This window comes from Dermacentor albipictus, unplaced genomic scaffold, assembly GCF_038994185.2.
Source record: "Dermacentor albipictus isolate Rhodes 1998 colony unplaced genomic scaffold, USDA_Dalb.pri_finalv2 scaffold_12, whole genome shotgun sequence".
NCBI lineage: Eukaryota > Metazoa > Arthropoda > Arachnida > Ixodida > Ixodidae > Dermacentor > Dermacentor albipictus.
Genome location: NW_027225566.1, coordinates 11218678 through 11240411, shown reverse-complemented (window position 1 = coordinate 11240411; position 21734 = coordinate 11218678). Strand labels below are relative to the sequence as shown.

Here is a 21734-nt window from a genome sequence, read left to right as displayed (position 1 = left end):
GAATAGTACCACGTCCTGCTATTGAGCTCTCTGGTAGCGGATTACCTGTAAGCGCCGAGCACAAGTTTCTCGGCATCATAATGGATTCGAAATTGACATTCATCCCGCATAATAAATACTTGAAGGCTAAGTGCTTCAAAACAATGAACTTATTGAAACTTCTATCGAGTATAACATGGGGCAGTGACAGGAAATGTCTTTTGAACTTGTATAGGTGTCTTGTCGGCTCACGTCTTGACTACGGCGCTATAGTATATCACTCCGCTACACCAAGTGCTTTAAAGATGTTGGATTCTGTCCATCACTTAGGAATACGCCTCACTACCGGAGCCTTCAGGACAAGCCTCGTACACAGCCTTTATGCAGAAGCAAATGTATGGTCACTCCATTTTCCGAGATCATATAGCAGTTTTACATATTTCCTCAAATTAAATTCTAACAGCGAACACTCCTCTTATTCATGCATAAACGATATGACCGCTGCCATACTCTTCAATAACCGACCTGCAACGAGAAGACCGTTCTCTTTGCGTGCAAGGAACCTCAGCGAGGAAATGGGTTTTCCGGTGCTTGAACATTGTCTTATGGCTCCAGTGAAACTGCTAGCGCCAGGGCAGTGGCGGCTGATAGAGTGTGTCACATCCTTTGTACAGATCACTAATCATGCTCCAGAGACACATATCAAAATGCATTTCTTGGAGCTCCAGTAGAAGTACTCGTGCACAGAGTTTTACACAGACGCTTCTAAGTCACATGCCAGGGTGTCCTACGCAGCAATTGGTCCATCCTTCTCGGAATCCGGTGTACTGCACCCTGAAACAGGTATATTTACGGATGAGGCTCATGCACTATTGTCGGCTGTGAAACATATCAGAAAATCAAATCTTCAAAAAACAATTATAGTTACAGACTCCTTAAGCGTCGTAAAAGCATTGAAGTCAATCTGTAACCGCAAAAACCCCGTACTTACTGAGCTCTATTCCATTCTCTGTAGAGCGTATATATCTAACCAGCATGTGATTATATGCTGGGTACCTGGCCATAGAGGCATCGAGGGGAATGTACTAGCTGACGCAATGGCTACATCAATCACCTCGCAAGCTATTATTCCTATGGCTGCTGTCCCTGTCACAGATCTGAAGCCTCTCTTACGGAAGAATCTGCGAAGCCACTGGCAACGCTTGTGGGACATGGAAACTACGAATAAGTTTCACTTGATTAAGCCAAAGTTAGGTTTCTGGCCCCCGAAAACGAAAACATGACGAACTGATATCCTGTTCTGTCGACTCAGGATAGGACACACCTGGGACACCCACAATTTTTTACTGACCGGAAATGAGCCTCCAACGTGTGGTAGATGTGGTGAGAGGCTGACCGTTCCCCACGTCCTCCTGGAGTGTCGGGAATCCCAAGCTGAGAGAAAGAGTCATTTTCTCTTTGTATATCGCCAGGACACCCCTCTCCATCCAGCAATGCTTCTTGGTGAAGAACTGTTCTTTGACACCAAAGTAGTTCTGGGTTTCTTGAACGATGTCGATTTGCAAGTTTTTAGCTCCAGAAATTCATAGCCCATCCTCTTTCTAGAGGATGCCGCTGTGATGGTAGTCTTGCATAGCACATGCCTACAGGCCCTTGCATCCCAAGGACTTCGTTAAGGCAGTAGTGCTTATTGCAAAAAGTATATCTGTGAGATATTTCACTAAATCATAATTTCACAATGTGTATTTCGTGGCCATTGTACAGCCCATTAACCCTCGGCATAGTTTTATCTTGTATAGGTTTTATGCACTTTAGAACGACTTTGTTTAGGCCCCTTTACAGCCACCGTAACATCTGCCCTTCGTTATTCATAGCTCCATGGCGAACGCATTACCACCGGCCTGGCGCTCTTTGGCCACATTTGGCCCTTGCGCCACAACACACTACATTCATCATCATGAGGTACGAGAAAGGCACTGCGAATGTTCAAACTTCGCCAGCGAGTTAACCCTGCGTAAAACACAGAATGAATCCTTTAAAGTATATCCAAAGCGCCCTGATTACAAAGGGAAGCCAGAGTGACAGCAAAATTTCTCTGTGTGTCATTTGAAACATGTTATCCTTTACAAATTGCACTGATTTCGCCCATACCTCAAAAATTTACTTATTAGGTAATTTATGGTTTTAGCAAGTTTCTGCTTATGATTTCTTTCTTCAAACAACGTCCATTTGTTAGTATCTCTTTCTGAAATATTCGCGGATACATCTTATGTTGCTTTATATTTATTATTCAGCAATCCGCCACTGTCTCCTTTCTACTGAACTTCTTCCCCTGAGTGCATTTCGACATGAGTTATACCGGACAGTTTTTACTTTGGACCTCCGACTGTGTCCGTCTACTGTACTCATACGTTTGTATGTTACGTATTATTAATCTTGAACTAGCGTGATAAAAAGTGAAATCTGTTTTGTCAACTCTGTTATTTATAGCACGTAATCAAAACACACAGACGCGGGCGCGCGCGCGCGTGTGTGTGTGAGTGTGTGTGTGTGAGTGTGTGTGTGTGTGCTTGCGCGTGCGTGCGTGTGTGTGTGTGTGTGCGTGCGTGCGTGCGTGCGTGCGTGCGCGCGCGCGCGCGCGTGTGTGTGTGTGTTTGTTTGTTTGTTTGTTTGTGTGTGTGTGTGTGTGTGGGTTTGTGTGTGTGTGTGTGTGTGTGTGTGTGTGTGTGTGTGTGTGTGTGTGTGTGTGTGTGTGTAAAAGCTCTCGGTATCTTCAGGTACCATAGACAAAGCTGTTGATAGAGGTGGGCCACCACATTGAAGATAGTTCGCATTGCTAACGAAGTGAGGTGTATAAACAAATGTAACTGACTAATGCCATTTACACAATTACATTTTCTCTTGAACAACACTGCATTTACTGCAGCAATCTTAGGCTGTCTGTGGACGTATAGTAGGCGTCTCTGTATACCTCAGTATGGAAGGCAAGGTAGCGGCTGGTTTCCCGGAAACCGCATTGCACCGTCCTCTTATTATGAGAACTGCTCTGTCAATATCTCAGGCGCATAGCAACAGCTAGCTAATTGTCTCGCGCGAAGTCTGCATGAGCGTAATCCCGCACTTTGCCGCTGCTAGCATTACATCAACTCATTACTTAACGAGGCGTCCGAAAGTTAGTGACATTTTAACTTTACGCGTGTTTATTTTCGGTATTCGTGCGGCATTAGGCAGACGCTATATTGGATCTAACCACTGCCTAGAGACTGAGTTTCTCCTCGCTCCCATAAAAACTCCAGATAAGAGGGTGTCTTTCTTGCAATTCTACCTCGCTGTAATCTTTGCATACCATGATTTCCTCGCAAAAAAGCAAAGAAAAAGACAACGCTGGCCTGTATTTCACTAGAATGATGAAATCATTCCCCTGATAAGACTATTGTTCTTCGCCCTTGAGGGAAGTTTGATCGGAGGAAAAACAACGCACACATTTCTGCCAATGTTTTTATTACAGAAGCTAGTCTGCAGAAAAATAAAAGCCCTGCCAACAGCTCTTTTTGAAGGTCTTGCATAAGGAATTAGTCTGGAAGCCAACTGCGAAAAGAAAAACAATTATGCCACCGATGGACAATTTTCTATGCGAAGAATAAGCGTAATGACCTCTCAAATTACATAAGTCGTATACGTACCCGTACACTTTCTTCTTGAAAGAATGGCACATTTTAAGAAGTGAAGTAGTAGCTGTCGAAAATTTCAGGTTATTGTTTACCATGTCGTGCAAGTTAGGGCTATTCAATCCTTAAATTAGTACAGAGTTGCATTGTTATTTTACAAGCATCAGCTTACGATGATAACATTTGAATTTGCCTTTACGGGCTGCTAACTATCAGTCATATATCGATTGTAATTCAGCAATGCGTTGCGCCCAGCGCTGATTGTTCAAGTTTTGCGTTCCAGTGTTACCAATTCAGCGGGCTTTTCGGTAGACCTAGCGAAATTTTTGTCTTTGTTTAACGTCAATAGAGAGCTTAGCGCAGGATGGCGCGCTTTCTAGCATATTTTTTAACAATTTTCTTGGGTTGAAGGTGCTGGCACTACGGTGCAATTAACCTTAGGAATTTTTCGTCGACGCTAAAATCGTTCCTACCAGTTGAATAAACCCTTATCGGAATATAATACATCCAGCCAATGTGACGCGAATGTATACAACGAATGTATAACACGAATGAACGCGGGTGTATAAAAAAATCTCAGTGCCCTTCCACTCTGTGAAGGATGTCCAGCGAAGCTCTGTATGTGGGCTTTTTATGGCGAACTGCACCTCCGCCGTGGGTCGGCGCGGCATTGCACAACCTTAGGGATCGGCCCACGAATGGGGAGTACTTAAAGAAAGCCTGCTTCCCCTCCGCGGCGGGTCGGCCCGGCATTGCACTATCTACGGAATCGGCCCACGTATGGGGATTTTTTTGCTTACCACACCGACACGAAAATTTTCTTGGACGGCAGAGGTATACAGCTTCGCTGTAAAATAAATGTATGTGCGTACCTTGTCTGACGATGACCACCGATCAAGACAATTAATATGTTCGTACCTTTGTTCAAAATTGTGCCACCTCTTTGTCGTTTGCTTCAGAGCTTCGCTGGTCACTCCCCTTCACAGAGTGGAATGGCTGATAATATTTAGACTAGGCAAACCAGAGAGCAGTGCACATTGTATGCACATTTATTGGTGTGACTCAACTTTGAAGCTTCCAAAGCGAACCGAAGGAGATCTCGGTTTGATCAAGGCGCTCGCTCATGCTCGCGCGATGGTGGGGCTGACACAGTTACTTCGCTCAGTGGCGTCTACTATCGCAGTACATTATTCCGCAGAAATCTGCTCAGCGTCAAATTTTTACTTGCATGGAAGGACCTATGAACACTCTTCAGATCACTTGGCTTCATGTAGCACATTAGCAGCGATCACGCGACTCTTTCGGTAAAAAAGTTATTTAGTCTGATTTTCATAATAACTGATCTTGATTCACGCTAAATGCATGCTGCTTATCAAAAACCGATGCCTGGAGGTCACTTAGCAGATTTTTCCTGTATTAATACATTTGATTCTGTGTTTCCTGAAGCACTACTATTCACTGTGTACTACGAGCCAGTGGAACAGTCGACTGTGATCCCGCCGCGTTCTTGGTATTGACGCGGAGCGGCATCAAGAAATACTCTCAAGTGTCCGAAACCATGACTGCCTCAAACTTGTGCAATAACAACTATCCCATCCACAACGCAATATGCTTTCACTTAAATTTTAGTATTGTACAAAGGGTAGGGGTGGTAGCGTAATCAATTAGAAAGCGACCTGGAAAAACGACACTGCTCTTTGCATAAACTCGCTCCCGTATTAATTAATGCGGCTGAACGAGGAGCCCTTCATCGATTACCCGAGCTTAAGATAGCCTGCTGCTCTACTGAAGAGGACACTGTGCTTCTTTAACGCTCCTCGGTGTTGGCTGAGAGGGTAGTCCGATTCAAAAAAGTGTGGCTGTTTCGGCGTATTAGTAAGACATGAGGAAACTACAAGCGCACAACCAGACGAGGGTGGCGAAAGAAGACGGAGACACACGATTGCTAAGTTGCAGCAATTTGTTGAGACCCGGGAAGCGTGGAATATAAAGGCATCTTGTGACCGAACATCACGCAAGCGCAGCTAGCAAAATAATCAGTGACGACGCAAGTCCGCTACTGTACTAGTGTCTACTGTACTCTAGTGTCTTCTGATGGACATTCAGATTGCTTGTTTGCGAAACATTAGCGGAGGAATGGGGAGGATTGCAACTGAAGTGCACTCATCTGTTCAGTGAAATGGCGACGTGTCTGTCTACGTCTCAAGTGTAGGAAGTCTGGCGAGTGAAGGCGAGTATAATTTTAGGGTTATCACTTCCTACTGCCTTCCCAGTGGTCAGTTGGTTACGACAGCTCCGATTTCTCGATGATTACGTTCGAAAACGTGAAGAGGACAAGAAGGCAGTAGTACAGTTGTGTACATGATACCTTCAACAAACGCAGCTACCAGATGCGACTAAGATTACGAGTAAGAAATAGACTGTTGCAGATCGTATATCCAGTAGCAATGATAGCCGATGATATAATAGGATGGGTGCCAAGGACGCGGAAGGCCTATGGGACGCCACAAAGAATTTGACGGATTCGGGGGCAGAACGTTGCCAGGCGTAGACTGCGGTCGGCTGACGCTAGACAAGTTGAGCATCAGCCGGCAACGGTTTTTTGCTTGTCAGCATTTCATATGTACGAAGCATAGCCTTGGCCTGAGCCCTGGTGAAAAGGGGAGAATGAGCCGCTGCCGAATCAGCCAGGGCTAATATTCGCTTGTTGTTAGATCAGGAAAGCTTATCATCTGTGCAGTACTTCTGGTTGTGAGCCTGATCAGTCAAATCTGAATGGAAAATGAAGCCCCTAGAGCTACCGTGACTCGAATAGTATAATTTCTCGCTGTCTCCTGGTTGGTGAACTGTCTTTATTTTTTTACTCACGAAGATGGGCTGCTTGAGGGTAATTTTGCAACCAAGATATAAAAACCTATCTTTTAAGAAGGAAATGTTAATTTTTGACCCGCATATCTCCCTGAAGTGTTCATGTCGGACGACACTAAATATGACACAGTATATATCTTTATATTCAGGTGTAAAACTTGCAACTTTCGTGCCGCAAGTTTTCTGCTTAGTTAGTCCCTGCCGAGTTGCTGTAGGGATTGTCGTGCCTGCTGTAATAAAGTCGAAGCTTCAACCTGAAATCCATTTTCAAAAAGTAAAGCGCTGTGTACAGCGATGCACACATGTGTATACCTCACCGAAGGCCAGTGCCGGTGCGCCGATTTTCCCACCGCGGACCACCGCGAGCAGCCTCTTGCGGTCTGTATGCTCAAGTGCGCTTTAAATGCGTAAGCATATCTGTGTTTGCGCAACGAGGAAACCCGTCCATCCATCACGTAAGACGATAGTTTTCAAAATAGGGCCCACAGCAACGAGTCAATTGAGCTTCGTACTGCGTCTAGTTTCCAGCACACGAAGCTATCAACACTCGGCGAAATGATTCCGCGGCGCACATCGCTTTAAAGATAGGGTCCGTGCGTCTGCGCCATAGGCAGCTGCTGCCGGAGTACGGTTAATCACAGCTGATAATGGTTCGCATCGAGAGGCGGCAACGTCGTAGACCTTCTCTACATACGAGGTTGTAGCGCCCACCAACTCTGCAACACAGAGACGCTCAAGTCGGTGCTATCAGCCGTCGCCAATGGGACGGCTGCGATAGACATAGAAAATAAAGATGGGCAGCGCGTGCTCGATGCTCCAGCACAACACGGTCACTTTTGTTCTGGAAGCCTTCATCGCTATTCCTCTTGTTCTGGCGCTCTGCTGCGATGTCTCGGTTCCCAACAGTGGTGACTCCGGCCTAAAAAATGACCGGCCACAACAACCTACCGCCCACACGCAACCTTCTGTCTGACACTACTTCGCGTCCACGGAACATCGCAGCTCTCCAGCTCCACCTGCCCACGGTCTTGCGCAAGAACCCACAGGTTTGCTTCGCCCAGGTCGAAGCCATCTTCGATCTCCACCACGTCACCTCGGAGACTTCTCGGTTTCGCCGCTTTTTTCCAACCTCTCTCGTGAGGTGGCTCAGGAGGTAGGGGACGTGATCGCGGCACCTTTGAGCGATGCCCCGCACGAACAATTCAAGAAGATGACTCTAGATCGCACCATGGCGTCTGAGAGCGCACACCTGCAGCTCCTGCTCACTTCCGAGCAGCTTAACAGCATGCGGCAGCTCTTGGGCACAAACAACGTCGACTCGAACGGTGCGTTGTAGACAGAGATATTCTTGCATCGCTTGCCGCAGTCCGCTCACCTTGCCTTAGCCGCTGCAGGAGACTTGATCTTTGACCGCCTCGCCCAGCTCGTCAATCGAGTCCATGACGCAACTTTGCCTTTGGTCGCCGCCCTCTCCTCAATACCAAAGTCCTCAGTCATGTCCCGTTTAGAGTCCCGGATCGACCTGCTCGCCGTTGCCATCGACACCTTGCGGACGTTTTATCATAATCAGCGCGAGTTCTCCTCACGTCCTAACTGCCACTCGTCTTCCTCGGGCTGTCCCCGCTCACGCAGTTCTTGAACCTCGCATATTTGCTGGTAGCATTGCACTTTCCTGCAGCGCGCCCGCCAGTGCAAGTCCTCATGCAGCTGGCCGGGAAACGCATCGAGAGATCACTGATGGCGGCATGTGATCTGGCCTTACAACCCTGCCGCCTTTTCTTAGTTACGAATCACATTTCCGGCCTGCAGTTCCTCGTAGACACGGGTGCCTAGGCCAGCGAACTGCTGTCCTCAAAGTGTGACCGCACTTCTAAGTCACCTGGGCTTGCGATCCGTGCGGCGAACTCTACCTCCATTGCCACGTTTGGTCTGTGCTCCCTAACCCCCGACCTTGGCCCACGGCGCACGTTGTGGTAGGTCTACATCGTAGCCGACGTCAATAAGCCCGTCCTCTGTTCCACCTTCCTTACCCTGTTTCGACCTTGACGTCAGCCTGTGCCGCCATGGTCTTTATGGCGGCAAGACGCGCCTCTCCATTCGTGGCGTTCCGTCGGCTGTAGCCCACACTGACATTCAATTCAATTCACTTTATTTAAACACCAAGATGTTGAGAACCGGCACCCAGAACCCTTTTTATGGCTTGTCGTGGCCTGCCGCTCTTGAAGTGATCCCCTGATGTGACCCGCACGCTGACGCCGCCGTGCCCGTACGCTAGGATCCCGGAAAACTTTCCTGTGGTCACGACGCCCTACAACATAAACCATCGTCCAAGCAGAGCGTTAACCCACCGCATTGTCTAATGTGGTCTACCCTTCGCAGTTCGTCCACGCCGCCTCTCCGGTGAGCGTCTGGCCATTGCTAAACGGAAATTCAATCACATGTTTCAGCTCCACATTATTCTTCCTACGTCCAGCAGTTGGGCCTCTCCACTCTATCTTGTGCCCAAGAAAAAACCGGTGACTGGCGTCCATTCGGCGACTACCGGGCGTTCAACGCTCACACGGTCGACGATAGCTATCCCCTTCGAAACATCCAAGATTTCGTTGGCCACTTGGATGGATGCAAGATCTTTACCACAGTGGACCTTGCAAGGCGTATCACCAAAGCCCCTTTCAGCCTGCCGATATACCGAACAGGGCCATTACTGCACCGTTCGGCTGGTTCGAGTATGTGCGCATCCCCTTTGGGCTTGTGAACGCAGTTCAAACGTTCCAAAGATTCATTGCCGAGGTAACACGTGGCATCCCGCCATATTTTCCTACATGGATGACATCCTCGTAGCGAGTTCTACTCCGCAAGATTATGAGTGTCACGTCTGGGAACTCTTTCAACACCTTCAACAATTTGGCTCGGTTGTCAACCTGCAGATATGCGTCTTTGGATCTTCCGAGCTCGACTTCCTAGGTCACCAAATCTCGGCGCTAGGAATTCGTCCGTTGCCCTCCCAGGACAAGGCCGTGCAAGTGTTCCCAGCACCCCCTGTCCTGCGCCAGCTGCTTGAATTCCTGGCCTAGTCAATTTCTCACGCCGCTCTATTGCGCACTGCGTCGAACTTCTGCACCCACGGACTGACCTCCTTCGCACAACGAAGAGCTGCTCATCCGTGATTCTCTGGTCTCCCGAAGCCCAAGCTGCTCTGAGGGCTGCTGAACAAGCCGTCGCCGATTCAGTATTTCTCGGCCACTCGAGGACTAAAGTTCCCACTCGCATCATGGTGAATGCTTCGAGTGTGTGTTCGATGCATAAGCACAGCATGGGCAGTTCTGTTCTAGAAGCCTGCTTCGCTGGTCTTCTTTTGTTGTAGAGCTGCGCTGCGACCCCTCGGATCCCGACGACGTCTACCAAATGTGACACTGTTCACTTACGTCACGTGCTACGCACGCATCGGCTATTGCTCACCTTCACGAAGCAGCGGCATCATCCAAACGCTCCATCATCCCACTTGAAGATAAAGAAGAAACGCAACAAGAAGGGCTCAACACAATGCAGGGTACATAATAAATGTTTTATATATTTGCTTCATTTAGAAAACCTACGTCATTTTATCCCACGTCCGCATCCTCCGGAAATTGTCTATAACCTGAATGAGCGTTCCTGCTACTCGCCTCTTTTTCGTCGTATCATGCTGGTCTCAGTTCACACTTCGGTGTTGCAACCGCACTTCTCCGTTTCAAGATTCTTTCAGGGTGTTTCTCGCAATTATACCAAAAACAGGAGCATTGCACGACGAAACAGCAGGTCATTAGTTGCAAATGTATACGCATCATTTGGGTACCTCTCAAAGGAGATTCTTTGTGTAATTTTTTGAGTTGCTAAGGTTATGACGTGGAACCACTTTCAATTTGGTCATAGCGGATCATTTACTGAAACCACATGTCACAAAAACATGTTGTACTGTGATCGCCTCTATCTTTGCAACCGTATACCCATGCGCCATACATTGATATTCTTGTATAGATGAAACCATTACTCAATAATGGATGTAACACCTTATGTAATACCCCAGCTATGGGGTCTTCAAAAAAAGAAAATGAAATGAAATCCAATTCATGTGTCGCGTCAGAAGATTCTCCCGCCGCCCATGACGCAATCGGAGCTCAATTTAGCCTCTCTCTCGGCATTCAGAGAGGCATAGTTCGAAATGAGGTTTGTCAGTCCGAGCGGAAGTGGTCGTATCTCCGAGAGCTTAGTCAGCCATAGTATGTATAATCCCCGAAACTGAAACCTGTGCTCATCCAACATCTCCCATACAGGTTTTCAGGCCTGCGTGTCACATGAGATGACGTAGGCTACGTCACGCCGTATCGGCCGGCTCGCTCCCCCTCGAGCGTGGTGACTCATGCATTGAACGCGCGATACCATCCGGTTTCATAAAGATTATTTTTCCTCTTTACAAGCAATCCAATATCTCAGTTTTGTTCCGCACTAGCATTCGATAAAACAATCCCCACTTGCACGGAGGGTGCCTGAGTGCGGCTGGGGCTACTGAATTATGAAAGCTGTAGAGGCTGCCAGCAGCATTAAGATTTTCTCTACTTGATTGAAACCGGGTGACGTTCGCTGAGTTGTCTTTTAAAAGTGACATTGTTAACTACCGGAATAATCAGCCCACGCGTAATAATGCACTCGTATCTCAACCGCATTGCGTAACGTTTCTTTCGATTATTCACAATGATTTAGCGTCAATAACGTCAACACAGAGATATAGGAGTGTTCATAATGGCACAGTTTGCAAATTTAGCACCATGCTATGAGTGCCCTCAAATCTAATGTTCCTCAGATTCAATTCAAATTACTTTACTGTTTGAACCATACATACACAGCTGTTCAGACAGGACGTGAGGATTTGAACATATCCAATACATTCACAAGTATACAGAATATAAATTAGATACATAGTGATTTTTTAGTGCATGACATTCTGTTATCAATTTGCCAGAGTAATACTCAAATGCATTCAATTTTTAAACACTATATTCCTGCATAGTAGTCTTCACATAGAGTGCGTTAATTCCGAGAGCAGAGAAGAAAAAAAAAACACTCTATATAGAGTTGATAAATGAGGGCACTCGACTGCGCACAATAAGCACAGCTTATAGTTGCCCCCAAGAGCACACAATACAGATAACACAAACAACTCAGAAAAACGCAGTAAGTACATCAAATTCACAATGATTATTTTTCAACAGCCAAAATAAATGAAATATGCAATTTAGCCTTGCAAGACAGTGCACTCAGTGCACTCACTAACATTCATTTCTCAGTAAAGATACGAGCTTGCCTTTTTTGGTGCTCTCCTCCTTTGAAACCTGTCCAATGCCATTCCTCTGCTTGCAAAGGATGCTCAAAAGTATGCTAGCCGCACAGTTCGCTAGCAAACTGGCTAACTGCTATGGAGATACCGATACACAAATAAACACACAAAGCCTGCGCAGGCTAACTGCTACGCAATACCTGAACATATAAAATTGTGCATTTCAGAAAAAGGTTCACTTGCATACAGAAAAACATTCATAATAAAAGTAGCGATATCACGAATTGCGATAAGTTTGCAACGGTTTGTATCGTTTGCTAACTGCACGAACACTAATTACATTCACCTGTAAACAAAAATGCGCGCTGAGGAAATACAGCAGCATGGGTACAAATTATATAAAAGTTTTGCCTTCATATGTGCGGTTGATGTGAAATTCGGGAAATGGCACGCATCCACATCTTTTGCGTGCCCTTATCTTTGGGGAAAGAAAAGGTTGCAACTTTTTCCCTATATCGAAATTACCGGTCCGTACCATCACTTAACACTCGTTCGGCATCGTGCATGCCATCACACATGAGGATGCGAACAAATATACACAGTAGGCGCTACGGACGCAGCACCACACACAAGAAAGACACCACGTTTTCATCGGCAGCAACGAACCCTAACAGCCAAGCGAAGTGACGGCGTTGAAAGCAAGCAGACTGACGTCGTTGCCGCAGGAGCTACGCTGTCGACCGGCGGGCTGTGACGTCAGAATTTTAAGCGCAGGCCTTGTGAAGTATATAGGGGGTGTTGGCTCATCGGGAGCTATAAGGCATACAGGTGTTCACGTTTTTGTAGAAATTTCATGCATGATGGGCTATGGCACTCTCGTGTTCGACACGGAGTGCTCAGAAATTGTGCGGAGGGACTCGTTCAGCAACATAGGTCACCCAACCCCTTTAACCACGGAGGAAAGTGTCCGTGTTCATGGGGAGTGCAAACGCAGGTGATTGAGCGCAGCAACCTTCTACGAGTCGGAGGGACACAAGCAGCGCCGTAAAATGTCGGATGTCACCAGTAGGAGGGACATTTTCCTCGCCTAGTGCCCTTACAACCCACTGCAAAAGAAACAGGCTCACTCCTAATAGGTAACGAGCACCATTGCAAAATGCAACCGTAAGACCCCTGCTAACTGTGACGTAAATTAAGCATGAAGCTTTCTAATTCATTCATAAATGCATTTCGGGTATTTGTCTATTTCTACGCCCTAGTGCCCATCCCGTTCTGCAGAACGCAGAACGCCCAACCCCATTGTGACTCCGTACATCATACAGCCTAAATTTGTTTGCTTGTTTGGTGCAGGCCTTCGGACCCATAAACTGTCATTCCAATCAAAGTTTCATCTATATTCTTCACTGAATGTTGAGCAGAACACGAATCGTCAATTATACATGTGTCGTGCATGTATGAAAATGGACTTCTAGCTCAGCAACCTTCACATAAACAAGCACAGTGAACATTAAGATTGCTGATTATTGCATCTTTAATATGCGCCATTTTTCTTTGTAACGCCACTTCACACACAGTAAAAAGAACAGAGCGGAGCTATTGCATAATATTGGTTATGTAAGTCAGGAGCATGTCGCAGTGTGCACAAGGCCACTGCCATTTCCTTGGCGTGTGGCGCAGGGAAGAAAAACTCATGCACACTACATAGAAATGACAATCCGTAAAAAGAAAAAAAAAAGAAACGGAGCACTCAAGGCTCGCCCGTTTCATTTTATTATCCTTGCTTCGATAATGAAAAAAAATACTGAACAAGGGTCTTGATCCGAGCTAGTCGGTATGGCATCATTTTCCTTAAAGCAGGTGAAGCACTCAAAGACACGGACAGCGCCTTGCCTGTCTTCTTTTTGCCGTCCATGCCTTGGTGCGCTTGGCCTGCCTTAAGAAAAAAACTGTTGGCGTGAAGGCATCACGCCGTGGAATAAGTACTCGTGCACAAAGACAATCTGTGTGTGTTCGTTATTTTGATAATTTTCACGTCGTGGGAACCGGTATGGTGTATTCTATTAAATTTCTTTCTTTCTTTCTTTCTTTCTTTCTTTCTTTCTTTCTTTCTATCTTTCTTTCTTTCTTTCTTTCTTTCTTTTTTTCTTTCTTTCTTTGCGCAGAAGCGTGCCCTTTGCCATCTGCAGAAGATCCAAGCTTGACAGAAGTTCCCTCAGGTAAGCGAGACTGCCTGTACGCTCACCGCAAAAGAAAAACAAATCTAGAAAGTAAGACATTTATTGAAGTCGGTATTAATGAGTAGGTTACATGCATGCAACACCGTAAAACTACCAATCACTTTAGCGGTCTTCATTATCTTTTTTCACAAGCCAGCTGCGTCGTACCCACAAGAAGTTTCTATAGCCGTTAGCAAAGGAGAAAAAAGCATCTGGCCGTCGGCGGTATGTCGTCGTGTACGCTTTACAAAATGACAGCCTGCCGTCATAGTTGCGGCCAGATGATCTTGATAATAGAGCTGCCAATTCATAGGCCCCCATTTGCAGTAATATTTTTTACAGTTAACCTTAAGTTATCATTACGATGTATATATGCGATGTTAAACGTGTAGCTTCCTCAAACCGCTGATAAATTATTTTTTCTCTCGATGAGTCTTCCAAGTGTTCAGCGTGTGACAGGCGTTTTAGTGTCTGTTCATGTATTTTTAACGTTAGCGGTGAAGTCCATAGTAGACACAGGCTATTCAAGTTGGGCTGCAATACATTTGGCGGCTGTAGGCACTCGCTTCTGCCCAAGGGGCCCTAACAAGAACGCAGAGAAGGAATACATTACTGAACCCTCGTCCCAACAAAAACTGTATAACCGTAATTGTTTCTTTTTCATCGTTAGCTTTGTATCTTCATCCTTGTTGCTGATATGTGCCATGTTTGTATGCACCTTTGCACGATCAGGAGAAATGCTATGGAGTAACATGGTGTCTACTTTCCGTTTATGCGTCCTTGTTATTACACGCTCTTAATGAGCAAACACAATAACGAGCCGAGACGCGTATTTTGGCTCCACGATCCAAAGGCAGCACAAATCGCGAAGGTCGCGGACAAGCGGTATAAAATGAAGCGAAATAATTGCAACCACGACCACTGCTCTTTTATTTATATTACAAGTTGAAATTTGATTGTACTACGAGAAACGCATATATATGAGAACAGGTCATTCTTTCTCTGCGTACACCTCTGTTCCTGCATTTCACGCTTGGAGGTGATCCTCAAACATGAACTTCGACAAACTTCCCAAAGTGCTATTCTAGTATGCTTCGCCTTTGTATTGTAAGGGTGCAGAGGGTCATGGGACTCGCCCTCTCCTAGCACGATAGAATTATTACTGACACCTCACTCTTCGAACGGCAATATGAAACCTAGAGTACTAGGTGATCAATAAATTTCGGTATGCGTCCCTTGTGCTCTGCCTGTTGGTTCAGCACTTTGGTCAAGAGCGCTGAATCCTTGTAACCATCGTAGCCTAACACACGTCACTTCAATATCAGAGGGGATGCGGTCAAATTCAATGCGAAGAAATGTACGAGGTGTCCCAGCTATGATCGACCGAGTTAAAACAGATTTTTTGCACGAATAAGACCGACTGTACTTTCTTGAGATTCACATTGGGAAACTTGTAATAATTTTCATTCCCTGACGTCCAACAGAATGTTCAAAAGCAATTAGCTGACTTTTCGATTGTCGTTCTACCTGCAAGTGTCAATCAAGGGGTTGTAGAGAAACGTAATAGAGCTCAAAAGTATATGTTTGTAGAATGCTACACACCGCGTGTTTATTTTATTTTCGTCGAAGATTGAAAGCCCGCGAAATCTGCAAAGTACGAAGTGACAGAGAACCCGCGCGCTAGTGATAGCAGCGCCATCCAACAGCTACAATGGCCAGACAGAACGAAGCATGCAGTAGTCACGGCCTCTCCCCTCCAGGCATGTCTTCCAGCGGAGAAGTTTCATTTGCGCCGCCAGCCCCTGCGAAGCTTCCTTAGATGCGCAAGCAACGAAAGTTTTCAGAAACTGATGACGGCAGGTGTTCTGAACTGGACTGACCTTACGAGCGCTTGAATTCGTATGGCGAGTTTTACTAGATCCTAACGGTTGCGAACAAAATATTAATGTTGTTGCACATTCTGCAGCGAAAGAGCCCAAAGCCCGACTTAAGTTTAATTGTAGACACATGATCAAAAGCTGATGAGATGAGAGCCCTGATGAAAATGCTTCTCGAGCTGTTGGCAAGGGTTAACTACCATGGCTTCTTAGCACATCCATGCATTGAATTGTACTTGGTGTAAACTCGCGATGTCCCGCCTCTGTTTAAATCTGACGGCAATAAGCTGGAAGCTGGCGCTAATAACGTTCCGCACATGCTCGTTAAATTGAGGATGGCGCAGTTAACCTTCCAGTTTTAGAAACGTTCAATGGAGAGCACGATTCTTACTCAGTGACGACACTTTATGAGGCTTAAAGTTAGCGTTTATCATAATACGTATGTTTTCCGAATAAGGTGATTACGCGAGCAGCGAGGACCTTTGTTTGCCGGCTGAGCCGTCAGTACTCGAAAGTTAGGATCCTTCGCCGCTTGATAAAACAGCATCTCTCATACACTTTCTACTAGTGTGAAAAAATTTTTGCCTACAATTCCTATCGGCTAGAACATCTCTCGTGCGCCATATCGTAGCAAGCATAGCCCATCGTTCTAACAGCTGCTTTATGTGCGGATAATCTACCCTTTCGAAAACGTAATTCGGTGTCCCCCTCCCCCTTTAAAGATTCGAAGACAGGTGCTAGCAGGATTACGATAAGCAACTTGTGGCGGACGTTTCGTTTTCATTAATGCTTGGTATCTGAATCTCTAACTACCTTCCGACGAACTGCGGCTTCTTGCTAAGCGATTGCGTGTACAATGTTACGGCGCCATTGTTCCGTCTCGTTTAGTTGTCATTGGCAACGAAACATGCAGACGCACGGCCCAGGCTTTTCTGTTTCTTTGTAATTTGAAGGTATTGCGCTGCCTGGCACACTGGTAATTAGACAACTGTTCGGAGGTACAGAGTTTCCAGTCCGTGTATCTTCGGCTCAATTTTGGTGCACAACGTGGAATGCGGTCATACACTAGCGAAAGTAGATGGCGAAGATGTGTGTAGCTTTCGCACAGTTAAGCTCACTGAAGTATATATGCAGTCGGCTAATTATCGTGGGGCGTTGTTCATGCGCCTGCGCAAACACAAACTGTGCTTGGTCCTCATGTAGTTCATACTTGGCAAGGTTGACGACTGGGCGTGTTGGTATTGCATATTAGAGGTTGGAATGCGGTGGTTGGATTGATTGGTGTGTGTTTCTCTTCTGTGTGTCTCGTCAAAATGTTGCGCAATCCAACCTCTAAAATCATACGTGGCGTTGTATTATAAATGGAAATTTTTTTTTCGCATGTTTAGGCAAAGAAATGTGCTTCCTCGACCCAAAGGCGGGATTCTGTTCTGACCAGCAGACGATATACTACTACGACCGACATTCACGGAGTTGCAAGAATTTTTCATTCACTGGTTGCGGAGCCAATGACAACCACTTCTTAACACATCAGGAATGTGTGGACAAGTGCGAAAATCCACTGGAAGAAGCACGCGGTAAGTAGACATGTGAAATTTGCAGTCACTTAGAGGCATGAATATTTACACTTTGTCCCATGTCCGCACTTTTAGCCTTAACTCTAATTTCTAAACTATCATGCATGTTGCACTGAGTTTGATGCCTCAGAAATATTCAACGAAGCGGGAACATTTTAATGCAAAGCCAATAGTTGTGTTATTGATACGCTGCAGTGTAGTTGTGGCAATGGCTATTTAGCGAACCAATTACTCTTTAAATAATTGATACCGCAATTAGGATTTCACTGAAAAAATGTTTTTTTTCTTTTTCGAAAATGAGCTATCTGTTGCCATAAGTAAATATAACCAATTTCTCCAATTTTGTTGACGTAGAACTGTGTTTGGGTTACAGGATTAAGCAATTCTCTTAAGCAAGCTTCCCAAATAAACGCTTGCGCAGCTTTTTGTGATATTTGTACACCATGGGACAACAAAGCGTAGCAGAATGGTATGATGTTGAGTTGAGTTCTAACAAACATTAAAGTTAATGCCATTTCAATCTTACTCAAAACTTACAAATAAGGTGCAGTGTACAGCCTGCCTGAGGACTTCAAAGAAAGAATTGGGATACATGAGATGTGGAATAGCATAAGGATACTCAATATTTCAACAAATATGACATCAAATGGGTGTGCGACCAAAGTACGCATTGAACCTTAGCTCTTTTCCCTTAGCAAATACACATCGGCTCGCACTTGTAGAGCTGGGTTTATGATGTGTGGAGCATACGTAAATAGATGTCATGATCATCAGCAGCAGCAGTCTATTTTATGTCCACTGCAGCACGAAGACCTCTCCCTGCGATCTCTAATTTACCCCTGTCCATTTCATCACCCCACCTAGTCTCCTGTCGTCATCGACTGCGCTTCCCTTCTCTTGGCACCCATTCTGTAACCCAAATGGTTCACCGGTTATCTAACCTATGCATTACGTGACCTGACTAGCTCGATTTTTTTCTCTTCAATTAGAATATCGGCTATTCCCGCTTGCTCTCTGATCCACACCGCTCTATTCCTGTCTCTTAACTTTACGCCGAACATCCGTCGTTACCTCGCTGTTTGCGCGCTGCTTAACTTGTTCTCGAGCGTCTTTGTCACTTTCCAAGCTTCTGCCCCATATGCTGGCACTGGTAGGATGCACTGATTGTACACATTTCCTCTTTTAGTCATAATCGTAACCTTCGAGTCAGGATCTCGCAATGTCTGCCATATGCGCTCCAACCCATTTTTATACTTCTGTAAATTTCTTACTCAGAATCAGGGATTTCTGTGAATAATTGTCCTGGGTAAACGTATTCCTTTACAGACTCTAGAGGCTTACTGGCGATCCTGAACTCTTGTTTCCTTGTCAGGCTATTGATCATAATCTTTGTTTTCTGCAAATTAATCTTCAACCCCACTCTCCATGTTAAGGTCCTCAATCATTTGTTGTTGTTGTATGTAGTTATTAAATGAAAAAAAGCTAATCAAACTTGTATTTCATTTTGTTGTTAACTGCAAGCGGAAGTTGTGACATCGACTGCGACAGCGGCTAAAAGCTGGAAACTATAGTTTGTTCTGTCCGTTCATATGTACTTCAGTCCGTTCCGTTACGCCACCGCTTGGCACAAGGGTTGCCAAACAAGGTTTCGCTGTAAAATAAAGTGGTGATGAGGAATCGCACGCAAGCTTCCGCGTTGGTGGAAGAGACGTCAGCACTAAGATACCAGTGCTATTACGTAACGAAAACATCTTTGCAAGAAATACATGCGCGGACTTCCTGTGAGTCCGTGAGGGGCTGTTTGTAGTTACGTATGGACTTTCTACTGTTCAATTTCACCTAATGTAGAAAGCAGTTAATCGTCAGAACATTCTTGTTTGAATACATCGCTTAAGAGTTCCAAGCGCCTCAACAAAACGAAGGTTTGCTGAGAGCACTTGTCAATACTGTCTTCTGTTGGGATGACTTTCAAAGAACACTGAAAGGCCGTCTAATAGATATGCGCTGCATGCGACTTTTCTCGTTGTGAACTGCAACTGTGCCATTTGATTTTTTTTAAACGTATATCGTTCTTCACAGAAGATATAAGTAACGAATTGGTATTTGTAAAAAGTAAAAGCTGCGGCAGAATTGCATCACTTTAATGGATAATTGATCAAATTCTCAAAGACGTTAAATAATATTTCAGTCTGACTTTGGCCTCATGAGAAGCTCATCTGAAATATGTATTTCCACTGGCATCAGTTATCAGCATAACTTATCTCTCCTAAATAATCTGGAATTGTGGACTCCATTAAAAGCAGCTATCCTGCCAATGAAGAAAATAATAGTTCGCACCGCACACTCCAGGCTTTAAATTTAATAGCGAAGGTGCCTCTTGAGGACATGCGCCCCGAATTTGTTTTCCGGGTGGATTTGTTTCCAACACTCTACTTACTAACCGAGCTACCCGTTTGCTTACTGCGACGTTGCTCTTACGCTCGCTTTGAAGAAACCCTCAAAATGCACCTTCAGGAAATTTGTGTACAATGAGCTACAGGTAAACTCAGTTCTCTTCATGCCAATCTGTCAAAGCAGCCCTGTCGTGCGACAGGACTGCCTTGGTATGCACTAAACCTTTGAAGCTTTCGAGGATGACGAAGAAAGTTCTATAGCATATCTATAATGATGGAGCTCAGCGTCGTGGAATCTGTGCCTTAAATATAGTCGCAGTGTAGTGTGAAGGAGCCACGGGTAAAGAAAGTTTAGAGGCTTGTGGAGGCAGCCGTTCCCTTGCTCCAGAAATATATTTTCCCTGCCGCACATTTCAGTGAGAATATCGTTATCAGTGTGCTTCACCACTTTTCTGAGGTGGTCTGTCTATCTACCTCCCTGTATGTGTCTGTCTGTAACTGTTTTCCTGCCAACTTGGGTCCATATGAAGTCCGTATTCTAATGGATAAAGCATCGTCAGCATTATCAAATGTCATTTTCTTTATAACCGCTCCAAGCGTACCGATTCACCAACCGAGCTCTCACAATGTGCAGGCCTTCACGTTCTGGGAAGTCGAGCGAAACTACAGCGTTTGAAGTTTCTGTATACGCTACTCTACAACTTATTTAAGCTAAACTATTCAGACTTTATAAACTTTAACTCAACCCTCCAGACATAACAGATGCACCCAAATATACCAGAAGAGTTTTCCTGCAATAATAACGCGTTCTTGTTCTCGTACTTCCTGCAAGCTGCCCGAGAATGGAATGAACTGAACCCGTACGTCCCTGAGCAGACAACGTTTCCCAAATTTATTGAGCTTGCTTCCTTCTTCATTCCTTCTTTTACTTATTGATATTGTTTGAGTTCCTGTACTGGTTCCCAACTACTCTGTATTCTACATATATCTGTCAATGTTTGTTCACCCACTCCTGCAAAAACTTCCATGAGGTTGACGTTCTCTGAAAAAAATAAAAATCAGGCTGCTGTGCAAAGGGAACCGGTTTTCAAGCCAACCGCCGGAACATCTTGGGTCACAGCGTATGTGACACTGTATATGTGACGCTCATCATTTATCCCCTTTCCTGCCAGCTTGTCCTTTTGCTTATCTGTCGCCACTAACATGACGTACTTCCGCAAACCTCCTTGACATCGACTCGGGTCACTGGGTGTGGGCCACTGGGCACGCATCGCTCTTCAGTGAACCGTAGCACAAGCACAAAGAAATTACTAGCGCTAGGCGTATACAACACCTTTGAAGAGCTAGCAAGTGCCACGCTCATAGCGCAGAGGGAGCGCCTCAACAAGACTCAACAGGGAAGACACCTTCTTTAACGGCTAGGGTGCCGGCTGACACCTCAGTACTGCAAAGAAGAAACACAACTCTTGCCTAACCACATTAGAGAGAACATTGTAGTAGACCCTATCCCCAAGAACATGCACCCCACCCACAATCAGGAGAGAAGAGCAGCGCGTGCCCGCATGTTGCACAAACGTTGTTTCAGAGACCCGGATACGTACTACACGGACGCTAGCCCGTATCCCTCGTCGCCACGTTGCAGGCTCAGATACACACTCGCCGTTGTCAATCAGGAGAACCTGGTAGCCTCAGCCTCCATCCGCGCCACATGCAGCGCAGCAGCAGAAGCAGCAGCAATCGCTCTCGCATTTCGCGACGCTGAGAGCAAGGGAAGGTCCGCCCGTGTCCTTACTGACTCACAAGCGGCTTGTCGTTTATACCTGAATGGAACACTCCCTATAC

At 45.6% G+C, this 21734-nt stretch overlaps 1 protein-coding gene across 4 annotated transcripts in view; it reads left to right on the top strand.

Annotated features, from left to right (window-relative positions):
- LOC139051532 (papilin-like) overlaps positions 1-21734 on the top strand; it is a 532082-nt gene that overhangs the window by 275111 nt on the left and 235237 nt on the right. For all 4 annotated transcript variants that reach the window (XM_070528503.1, XM_070528504.1, XM_070528502.1 and 1 more), the window contains 2 exons: positions 13992-14045; positions 17311-17499. In XM_070528503.1, coding sequence (XP_070384604.1) covers positions 13992-14045; positions 17311-17499 — 243 coding nt within the window. The remainder of the gene's footprint in view (positions 1-13991; positions 14046-17310; positions 17500-21734) is intronic.